The sequence below is a fragment of the Chelmon rostratus genome, chromosome 3, assembly GCF_017976325.1.
Source record: "Chelmon rostratus isolate fCheRos1 chromosome 3, fCheRos1.pri, whole genome shotgun sequence".
NCBI classification, from domain to species: Eukaryota; Metazoa; Chordata; class Actinopteri; order Chaetodontiformes; family Chaetodontidae; genus Chelmon; species Chelmon rostratus.
In genome coordinates this window covers 12,362,694-12,374,800 of record NC_055660.1, presented here as the reverse complement: position 1 = coordinate 12,374,800, position 12,107 = coordinate 12,362,694, and the positions used below count along the sequence as shown (strand labels likewise).

At 46.1% G+C, this 12,107-nt stretch overlaps 1 protein-coding gene across 1 annotated transcript in view; it reads right to left on the bottom strand.

The window, feature by feature from the left end:
* Positions 1-209: 209 nt before the first annotated feature.
* Positions 210-12,107, bottom strand: part of cacna1ab (calcium channel, voltage-dependent, P/Q type, alpha 1A subunit, b) — a 153,011-nt gene continuing 141,113 nt past the window's right edge. The window contains 3 exon segments of the mRNA XM_041933435.1: positions 210-5,739; positions 6,474-6,712; positions 8,729-8,930. Of these exon segments, the coding sequence (XP_041789369.1) occupies positions 5,011-5,739; positions 6,474-6,712; positions 8,729-8,930 (1,170 nt within the window). The 3' untranslated portion in view covers positions 210-5,010.

Below are 12,107 nucleotides of genomic sequence, written 5' to 3'. Positions count from 1 at the left end.
CGGTGACAAAATGGCTTCTGAGCATGAGGATGAGCCCGAAAAGTGGTCCAGTGCCATTGTGAAATTGTGTGTTAACATCACTACGACCTCTGCTGTTGCGCCCCCCCCTCCCCAAAACTCCACCCAAACAGGACCCCTGCATCACTAGAATCTCGCTCATCGCCTTTTGACCCTCCCGCCCCTCCCTCCCCGCCTCGCTCTTGACCCCCTACACACACACGCATGCACACATCTAGTGCTGTACAAAGGGGAGACCACGGCGTGGCTTCAGCTACATAAGCACAACTTTTGGCAGCACTACTGTACATTAAAACCCACTGTGTAGTTTTTTTTTTAAAGAGAGCCCTTTTTCGTGTTTTTGTCGACACGTTGCCTCACGACTGACCCACTGACACAATTTCACAGCCGACTGAGTGGATGGGTTGGTAGTTTTTCCTTCGTCCCATAACGAAGAGGAAAAAAAAAAAAAAGATTAGTCAGAGGTTCAGACGGATGGGAGACAGAAGCCGGAGGTGAGGACGTAGAAAGCTGATGTGGAGAGAAGTGATGACTGAGCCAAAACCTTGCAATCCCCCGAACGCCGTTCAAAAAAGTCAGTGAAGAAACAAAAGATCAGATGTTCAACTTTTTTTTTCTTTTTTTCCCCCAAAGAATGGGATTTGTTCTCGGAAAAGCACACACACACAACATGCTTTCACACAGGGGCAGTGTTGTGTGTCGGCCATTTTGGATCCGCTGTTACAATTCTGGACGAGCGAGTGTTGTCGTGGAGCCAAAATGGAGGTGTTTTTTTTTTCCTGCCTGCCTGTCAACACGCTTGGTGTCGAGCGTTGGCGCGTCGGCAGGCTGTCGGGGAGGTGAGGAGTGTGTGATGTAGGTTAGTGAAGGGGGGAGGGTGTGTGTGTGTGTGTGTGTGTCAACTTTACAGCGTCTGATGCCATGCCAGGTAAAACCATACAACAACTCAATCTGAGGCCTGCTTGTTTTGTAGCTGACTCTTCCCTACGTGGTCTAACTATCTAGCTACCTAACTCTAGAGGGACCTGAGAAGTAAGCAATCGCTTTGCACCTCTGTAAACCTCTCACTACACCGCCTGAAACTGGACCCACGACACATCTGGGATGGACACAAAATGCCTAACGGGGAGATGAAGCCAAGAGGGCTTGCTTGCTAGCAGAATCCGGTATGCCAGCGAAGACCATTTGAATCTTGAATCTCGAAAGTCGAAACGCACGCTGCTCTGACTCGAACCGTGTGGGTCTCTTTCACTGCGTGCGCTTGCATGGGAGTGTTAAGCGACTACGCCCACCGGACGCGATGGTGATTTCACTGCTTCAAGTCCAGCCTCTTGGTTATTTCCCCACTGTGGCCCAGTCTCAAAATCACCGCTCTCCCTGTTTCTATGCTAGCACGGGAGCCGGTGGGACTCGACTTTTAAGGCGTAGTGTGGTTGATCTCAACTACTACAGAGGGTGAGGGAGGGGGGCGGATGGGAGCGGCTAGGGGCGAGGAAATTGGGGGGGTGACGAATGTGACTCTGATACAGAAGGCACTGTGGCTCTGTAAGGGGGTATTTGGGAAGCGACCCCACATGCCGTAACCTCTCTTGATGGGAGGTGAGGGCGGAGGGGTTTTGGGTTTGGGCCCCTCGACTCCCGCCAAACAAGTGAACGATCAACAAAAACAAAACCCCCCCCATCTCCATCTTCACTACGCTGTGCTCAACCACTAGGCCTGGAGGCAACACGTTTCGGGAGAGGAGAGACGGATGGCGAGGGGAAAATCATCTGGAGGAGGGGAGGGGGAAAAAGACAGCGACATGAAAGAAAGGGGTTTCACTGTGGGTGCGATGTCAAGTGACGTGTGCAAACTTGGTGTCGATCTTCACATTTTCTCAGATCCACGTGTTCCCGTTTCATCAATCCGTTTTACAGTAGCACAGCGTTGCAGGTTCTCCTCCGAAATAATATGACGAGGATGCTCATGAGGTCTGCATAGAGTCAAAACACGTGGACTGGGGTTTGTTTTCTGGCTTCTGCAACTGCGGAGAAAACAGCGCGAGTTTTCAAGAGTAGCTAGATCGTCGACCGTGTCATAAGCATGAACGGTATGCAAAATAAATAATTATCTGAAACTCTAATTATACTCTGTCTGTTATCTATAACTACATCTACTGTATTATATCTAGATTTATATGTAGTTTATCATCTATATTTATCTATACTTTATCATCTTGTCCTAGAGTTATTGAATATTCAATAATTGCTGTCCCTCATAACAATAAGGATGAAGTTATTATTCCTAAGTGTTTCTGTCCTGTGATGCCTTTAGTGTCTTCAGTGTCGCTCTCTGGCAAAGCTGAAAGAACAGATGTAAGAGCAAATGGACAGAAAAAGAAAAAGATGAGAGAGAGAGAGAGAGGTTGGTGGATACTGAAGCGGGTTTTTGGCAGAGGAGGTTTCAGTCTCGCTACAACCTCATGTGATTGGATCGGTGATTTGGTGACTGTTCTCTGGTTATCCAGACCTGAGAGAAGGGGCTGGAGGGGAGGTCAGCATTGGCACAGACAGGCAGACAGAAGGACGGACTGACAAACGGACAGATATGGCGTCTCCAAGGCTGCATCCATGTTTCCTGACGAAGACTGGACTTCATCTAGGCCCATATATCTTACAAAGATATAAGAGGCAGGTATATGGAGGTTTCAGTCCAGGTCTAGAAACAAGGATGTGGCCTGGAGGCTGTCCTTTCAAGGGGAAGGCAGGGCGGATGTGTGCTGATAACTGCCCCCTGGTGGCAAAAAAAGAGAACAACACCACCTAATACTGACACCAACACTGTACCACCAATACTGTGCTGTCATTGCCGGCAACCGATCTCGATACAAAACTACAGAACCCGACAGAGGAAAAAGATTTAAATTCATAGTTTTTTTTTGGCTGCAGGTGGAAGAATTCAACCATGGTAGAACTTTAACTTCAGTAAAACTGTGTTGTCTGCAGTGTAAAAGGCAGACAGACTCTTCCACGTTCTCAATGATCTGGTCTACCCCTGCCTCTGAGCATGAATTCTTGATCTTTGGGTTGGCTTGAAAAGAGTACTGACCCGATGAATCCTTGCAAGACCTCTACCTCCACCATTCTGAAGAGAGAGTGTATCTTAGGAGTTGCGTTACAACACGCAACGCTGCTAAGTGAATGTTCCCAAGCCGTCATTGCCCCGAAACGTCGCAGGAAGGCATCAGGAACCCGGTAAACGTCATTGAGCGGGGGGATAAAAGCAGAACGGATGTAAACAAAATGGACATAGCATACTTAAATTCCAAGTAACATGACAACAAATCTACAGCAACAGTTCTATCACTCAGTCAATCAATCATCACCATCATTGTCATCGTCATTTTGCATTGACATTGATATCATTATTCATAAGACTATCATCATTAACATTAATAAATCAAGTGTGGTAGAAGTCCGCTTCTCTCCACCCTTTCTCCCTCTTGTTTCTCAAGCACAACAGGAAACTTTTATGTGATCCTGCTGCGTTTCCTGTCTTTTAATAGGTTGTAGAAATGTAGCTTTTGAACCGTGTCGGCAGAAAACTGAAACAAACAAAAAAACAGCCGACTGTCAAAACCTGTTTTTGGGTAAAAAGAAAACGGAAATTACATTTGAGATGTAAGAGAGAGAGAGAGTCTGAAAGAAGAGTACTTCTTTTGTAACCTAAATGCAAAGTTTCCTATAAAGCCCCCAGGTCCCACCCACACCAGTTAGATTTCCTCTCTAGTATGTATTTAATCAATCATGCAGGTTTCCATCAAATTTTGGACTCCGTAAAAGATCAAAGGAGGCTGAGCGAATGCAACAGAAGAACCAAGCTCCAATGTCCGAAGAAGAACAAGAAGGAGAAGTAATCGATAGAAGAAATACTGAAGAAATTAGTCTTTTTCCCCATCCCTCCTTTCCTCTCCTCCGCCCCATTCAACCGTGTGATGTCATTTCCTGTCAGGTCATCCCTCGCCGTGCGCTGGGTCGAGTAACTGAGGAGGAAGGGGCTTGACGAAGTGTCCTACTCCCTTCTCAAGTTACCTGAGCTCACCCCCACCCCATGGAGCGCTCGAACCCCGCCCCCCTCCACTGCCACCACCGCCAGACAGGAAGTGATGTCACACCAGTTCCGTCAGCATTAAGTGAGTCTTTAACAGTAAACAGAGATGATAAAACTCATCAATTATCAGCCAGCACTGTGATTGGCTGGTTTTTGCAGTATAGGCGGAGCTTCCTGGTTCTGTCCCTTGGAAAGGAAAAAGGTTAAAGATAAAGTGGTTGTTCTCCCTTTTTTTCTTTTCATTGTTTGTCATGTAAAGTTTTCATTTTGTTCTTCATTGTTCAAGTTAGATTTTCTGGAGGCATAGCTTGGCATGTAAGGGTTAGGGGGTCCTGGCTTTTTGTTAATTTATTTTTCTTTAAACATATCAGTTCAAGGAGCAGAGTCAAAGCAGTGGACTCTGTGTTCCAGCTCATTTTCAGGCTTTTACATTAGCAGACTGGCCAGCAACAGATAGCGCACATCTGACGAGACTAACCAATCACGCGACAGTCTGGGAGAAGCGCTCTTAGGCCTCGTAAACCATGATCATTCCTGGCCATTTTACATGCTCCTCCGTCGCTTTTCTGTCCCCACACCTCTCTCTCTTCCTCCTGCAGCCTGGCCGTGCTGGTCAAGCATTGAATTCTGTAGTGTAGTTCTGAGACAGAGAGAGGCAGAAGTAAACCGTGCCCTGGTTGGCAGTCTCTTTTTCAATTCATCCATGTGCTGCTCTGTCGCTGATTTGAGTCTTACACAAAAACTGTAAAAGGCTATCTCTGCAGCACCTTCACCCCCATCCCCACTGCCCTTTCTGCACCTCTGCTCTGCTTTATTAAAAGTCTACATATCCAAGGCCAGAGCACCGGAGGCTGCTATTCTTCTTCTCCTCTCCTGCCCTTATCCCTCACTCCCTGTGGTTGCTAGCACCAGTCATCCTCGTCCGTCTCACTATAAGGTTCATGCAGGCCCTTGCGGGGCCCTCGAGCATGGGGGGGGCGGTGGTGCGGGTGGGGGGGCACCCCAGGTGGCCCCCGCCGGTGTGGAGAGGGTGAGGATGAGCGGTAGCCATTGGGCACCCTACGAGGATGCGGGTGAGGGGGCGGAGGGGGCCCGTGGCGGGCAGTCCTTGGTGATCGTGGGTGTGGGTGTGGATTTCCCCCATGTGGGTGTGGGTTGCCATGAGAGAGGCTTTGCTCGTAGGCGGGGGGCTCATGGTGTCGCTCGTACTCGTAGTCGCGCTCGTAGAAGGGCCCGTCGCCCTCCAGGCTGTCCCCAGGCGGAGGCCCGCTCCAGCGGCCTCGGTGAGGGGACCTAGGTGAGCCGTGGAGGGGTGAGCGCGGGGACTGGTGCCTCGGAGAGCGCGGCGAACCGTGCCGGGACGAGGAGCCCCCGTGGTGTGGAGATGCGTGCCTTGACGGGGGCCGGTGGTGGTAACCCCTTTCGTGGTCTGGTGGGGAGAAGTGTCTGGGGGAGGGCGAGCGCAGTCGGCCCGGCCCTGGGGGACCGTAGCTGGGCTTTCGGACAGCGGGGGAGTAGGTGACATGTGGACGGGGGACAGCAGGGGTCTGGGGCAGCTGGCGACGGCCTCTCCGCGGAGTGCTGGTCCCCGAGGTGGAGGGGACCGGGCTGCCGCTCACCGAACTACTGCCCTACAGCAAAATGTAAACAAGGAAAATCAAAACGCACCACAACAACAACAGAGACCAGAGTAGAGCAGAGTGGTGGTGAATAGATAGACAGACAGACCGATAGATAGATAGATAGATAGATAGATAGATAGATAGATAGATAGATAGATAGATAGATAGATAACACCATTGAAAATCATCCAAAAACATAGTGATGAGGCAAAAAATTGACACCAAGAAGCCACACATCACATTGAAGAAAAATGGACAGAGAGAGGAACAGTGATAAATAAAAAAGCGCAACACAAAAAAGAGAGATTGAAGTCCATAAGTAGGTGTATGACGTTGTGTGAACTCTACTAACTAGATAAGTGAACAGTTGCGGTGGGTGCAAAAGGCAAGAGCTCAGGATCACTTCAAAAATAATACTCTTTTTTTTAAAAATAATTTACCTCAGCTCCTCGTAGCAGGTATACTAGGATTCAAAAGCTAAAAATCTATGTCTACTGTAACAGAAAAACAGCTCATTGGTATGATGTAAAGTACCATCGTCAGCACTGAAGTATCCATAATGACAGACCAGAACATCCTCAAGGCTATTAAGGCTTTTATCAAACCTCTATTGAGTAACAGGCTTTACATAAGGTTTTCTACATATATGGAAATTAACAGGAAAGAACAGGAAAGAAAGAGTTTGAGCATTGGGAAACTGGCTTATATTTCAAAAAATTAATCTCGGCGTCTTTGGAGCCCACCTGTCTGTGTCCTCGTCCATCAGGCCCCTCGCTAGGCGAGCGGGACCAGTGGCGGTCATGGGGATGCCTGTGGGGGTAGTCATGGCGGTCCGGGCCGTAGCGCTCCTTGTCCATGGAGCTGTGATGGTGGTGATGGTGATGGTGGTGACGACGGTCCTTGGTCCGGCCGCGGTCCCGCTCACGCTCCTTGGGCGGAAGGTCGCCCGACTGCGTGGTGGTGCTGAGGTCTGTGCCCAGGCCTAGCAAGGAGATGTCTCAGTTTACATTTGTAAATAGAGGATCATTATTCTGTCAAGATCTCAGTTACCTGATTTGACGACAGACACATTAAGATTACAAGATGTCTCACAAGTTAAATGAAAAGAAGTTAAAACAATTAAAACGCCGTGTTTAAAAGGAGAAAAAATGAAATGCCTATTCATGCAAAAATCCACTACACCTGTGCACTGAAATCTAGAGCAAAGAAAACTGATTTATAACACCATTACCATGACCGAGTCCAGGAAGGAGAGTAGAGTCTCCTCCATCAGATTAGAGGGCTCTCCAATTATCAAGGGGATTTAGAGTTTAACTATGCCCGCCTAGTTGCATGAGTTTTATAGCTGAAGCATGCAATTTGCACTCGCAATTAGTGATGAAGTGGGCTATCTGCTTGCACAACGGTCTTTTCAAGGACTTTTTTGTGCCAAGACTTGACTCACATAAAATTTAGTGACTATGATGACAACTCTGCTCTCTTAGCTCCATCAGTGCACAGATACTCTTAATTGCCTCAACAACTGCTACTGAATTCCCCTTGACCAAGCTGTAAAGCAGCACTGCATACCGCAACTAAGCTCATACACTTACATTATAGACACTACAGCACTGTTACATCATTATTGCATGTCTACAGAAGGCCTGCTGTGTCCTTTCTTTTCCGTAAGGGCTAGCATCTCTTACCAGTCAAATGCTTTCTAACGAAGGATTTGGAAAAGAACTTTACAGGAACTTGCACTGAGTTTGCCTCTGCAAACATGGCTTGTAGGAAAACATTGGAAGGACCAGTTCCTCCTGAAACAAAGTGAAAGGCTTGCACAAGAATATTTGCTGCGTCCAAAATCCTACACTAACACGCTATTCAGGACACTAAAACAGCATGTGACATGTTTTTTAGAGGCTTGACAACTTATGACAAGTTTAATATGAAACCAATTGTACCTGAGGAGCATAGTGTAACTGGGCAAATATTACAGTATGCGAGCACTGGATGCTACGCCAGCAGAAACATCCCACAATGCAATGCAGTAGTGATGACAACAACAGCAACATAACGGACAAGGACAGCCACTGAGGCAGCATTGGCCTGAGGAATGCTTCAATTTAAGTGTAAGTAGGGTTTAATTTTGCTAGACTTAATATATCTTAAAATTTAGTTAATCCGGGTTGCCACAGTTACGCGCCTCCAACCACAATGAGGTTTTTGGGAAGTGACATGATACATGCTAAGCAGGGCGTCCCAAAAGATAAGGTGCATACAACTGTTCACTTAAAAGCATGTTGAATGATACAACAGATACTGGATACGTAGGGCATAGTTGCGATTTTCAGACGCAGCAGTTGTCTTGTTAATAAAACCTTAAGCATCAGGAAACATTGAGGGAGGCAGCAATGCATTCCTCAACAGTGTCTGAGGAAAAGCCATGTTGTCTATCCTCTGTATGGTGGCCATTATAGGACATCTCACACTCAGTCTCAGCCTAAGCTGTACGTCGTCAGCTTGCATAGCTTGTTAACTTATCGTTAAAATGCTAACGTTTAGCATGTGAGTATGCATGCTCTTAGTGTGAATTCTAGTACAGCTGAGCCATGCTACGTATGTTAGAAATTTAAAAAATGTGACGTTAAAATACCACATACTAATGCAAAGTCTAGCATGTTCATATGCTAACGTTAATGTTAGTATAACATAGAAAGTTTATCATTAGCAGCGCTCAGTTTGAGTGTTTTGAGTGTAATGTTACATGCTAATTTTAACGCTAGCACAGAAACATGTGCACAGTTAGCAAGCTAACAGCGATTCCACCAGTAGTTTTTAAAGGATCTTGCCAGGGATGAAAGTGGTGAAGAACTGGACACGTTGAAACTCATAGCAATCCATAAAATACTGTTGTGGTTCAGATTTCACTCTGTGGCATTTAGAGCTGTGTACTTTTAGATGTGCAGGTTCCAGTCAGACGTCAGGTAGCCATTAAAGGTAGCTATGAGTGACTCACCCGTGTCTGCATCAGTGTATCTGGTCAGGGAGCGCTGCGAGGCACGGTGACTCCTGTCCCTGTGTCTGCGTCCCCCTCCGTGTCTTCCCTCCTCAGACACCACCCTCTCCAGGGAGTAGTCGTCCAGCCTCACGCCCCGGCCCGTACGCCCGTGGACCAGGCTGGAGGTGGAGCGGCGCATTGGACTGGTGTCGGTGATGGTCTGAGAGGACGGAGGACAGAGCAGAGCCGGAAATACAGAAAGGGAGAAGATATGGTAGGAGAGGATGTGATAAGGTGAGGAGAAAAGAGGTAAAAATAGTGGGAGGGGGAGAGAGAAGGAGAAAAGAAGTGAGATTTAATGAATCCTGACTGGAGCTCATCCTCAGCTGTGAGACGGACGACGCTGTCAACACTTAATAAGCTGATTCTAGTGAGTGTACGACATGACTACAGACCTGCATATGGTGGAGTGTCTGTCAGATTGTGCATGGATGTGTGTATACGCATGTTCCTATTGGATGACAATATCTGACATGGGTCAAACACCAGCACCAAGTTAGTAATGATTTAGGTGGGTGATGGTAAACCACACAAGCAAATTGCTTTGATAATATGAACTTTGGCTCTTGTGCTGTCCTGTGTGGCGACCTGCACCCATCTGATCTGAAACAACACGCTAATATGATCTGTGACTACTATCTGACCCATCTTAAATCATATCACGTCATCGCCGTTCATATAGCTTGATCCATAGCACCTGAAATCCCAAACTGCTAAGCCTTTGACAAGCACGTGTAATACCATGCGTCTTCATCAAAACATGGAAGAATGAAACAGACAGAAAGATAAACAGGGAACTGACAGGAAGAGAAGGAAAGGGGCAGAGAGACAGAGAGCAAGCATGAAGGAAGGCCATAGAAACCATGCCTCACATGCACAAGGCAGAGAAACCCCCTGCACTTTTCCAAATGGCAGCCATATTTCATTTAGATTACACTGAGGTTGGAAAGACATTTTTTTTCCCCTCCATTTCAAAGTTAGTGCATCATCAGACCAGCAAACCTCAGATGTTTGACGCTTGTTGGAAGAGTGACGACTGGACAAACACCTGGACATTACATTTATTTTTCAGCTTTTTTCCCCTCACATGTGTTGAAAATATTCTGGATAATGACAGATCTAAATTCTATAACTAGCTTTAGCGCATAAAGTGACATGAATATAGACAGCAGGCAAAACCTTTATTAACAACTAAATTCCAAAGAAGAATCACCTACAATAAGCATATTGCTGCATTACTGCTACTATAGAGCTTGTAATAGCTGATTAGTAGAATAATTAAATCTCTGATTTGGAGGCACATCTGGCTTAATGTTAACTCATAGATCAACACAATACTGTTCATTAAAATCCACTTTCCACTCAAATTTATTTAGATATTTGTAGCTACATCATTTGTTATTACGCTAATCACAAAAATGGCACATTTACAGAATATATTTTGTCCAAAGACTGCTTCTCTTGGTGATTTCAGTCAGTTTCCCAACACAGAGTCGGACATGAATCAAATATGGCAGCCAGGTGGATAAGGTAAACTGACATTTCACAACCGTACACCCTGGTCAAAATGCTCTGCAAGAAACCAACAGGAAAATCCAGCAGGAGCGATTATTGTATTTTAAAATCCTTTCAAAGTCGTCCAGGTGTAAGATTTGAATATAAAAAATTGCATGTTGAATTTAGCTGATGATCCGTCTTAGTGACATCAGTGCAGAGAGGTATTCACTGTGGCCCTCTTCCTGTCCTGTATCTTGTATGTGTATGTTTAGAAAATCTACTGTGCAAAAGTAGTGTATTTGCTCAAATATTGTTCAATTTTAACATGTTTGTGGTCATGTTTTTGAAACAAGACACTTCAGATATGATGACAGGTAAATGACAAATAGAAGAAAACTGGTTCCAGTCCAAGTCTCCAGAATGTATTCTGGAAGCAGCCCTGTGTGATTTTCTCGCTGGGGTCATTATCAGGCTTTTTCGACCAGGACAGGACCCTGCTGACACTCTGAATCCCCAGAAATCTTCACATCACCGTGATGATAAAGCACACATGAGTCTGCAGGCAGCGGGCTGGACAACGAAGGCTCAGACGGACACAAGAGGATTCACCGTCCTGAGAGGAGCTGCGCTACACGCACACGGTCTGTACGCCGCCTGAGCAACTACACGCAAGCCATGCATGCCCACTGGGTAGCCGGCAGCGCAGCACTACATGTGCGCACACGCTTAACACGCTTACACGCACACACACACACACATACATTTTGTCTGAATAATCAATGACAACTTGAATAAAAAGTAAATACAGTTAAATATCAATGAGATGATTTTTCAGAAGGCTCATGTCTATTGTCTTTTGCATTGTTCGGGCACTAGAGAGAACAATGCTGTGCACCTGCCGTGTGACTCTTATAAAGCATTTCAGTCTATATATTTCAAAGCTTCTTTCATGCAAGAAATTCAGCTCAAACTACGTGAGTGACTGAAGAAATAAAAACAAAATAGACAATTTAAACACATTAAAATGTTAAAACAAGGAAGTTATAATTAATTTAATACCATTAATAATAATTCTGGTTTTAGAGGCCTACAGCTGTGTCTCTTTGCACTACTTTTCCAAACAGTTGCAGTTTAGATGTTTATATGTAAGGCTTATTTAAGGATGAATTTGGTTTTCCATAAATGGTATAAAAGACTGAAAAACTCATGACACGTGTGTCACATCACATCACATCACGACGTGTGTGATCAAATGAAGTGCTGCCTGAGTTCATTTTTACATTAAAACCCCCAGCTGTAAGAAATCATGCATTGACATCATTCAACTTAAGACAGAGAGAAGTGTTGAACATGACGCAGCCACTGTAAGAGCGCCCCACTCTGGCCGTGTCCAACTTTCACTCCACCTTTCAGGCACTACAGAACGATAGCCTTTTGGCTCCAGCGACACTTTCCCTCGTTAACACACCACTTCTCCTCCATCACATCCACGGCAGGACTCAGCTCTGCCACGTCATGCATGACTAACGACATGCCGGCACGCTGCCAAACCCAATGTACAGGCCAACAGTTGCATCAGGCCAGTCCATGCTTTCATCATACTCTGTTGACCTGGTCTGCAGCAATGCAACAGACTAAAACACACATGTGACACACACAGAGGAGCACGCGCACACACATACACACACACACACGCTGCATACAAGCAGGGCTCGAGGGAAACTCGTCACAGAGAACAAACAATGGAGAGCAGAGCGACCTCAACACGAGCAGACACAGGAGAGAGAAAGAGAGAGTGAAGAAGAAAGAGGAAGGCTCACAGAAAAGCTGACAGGGTAGA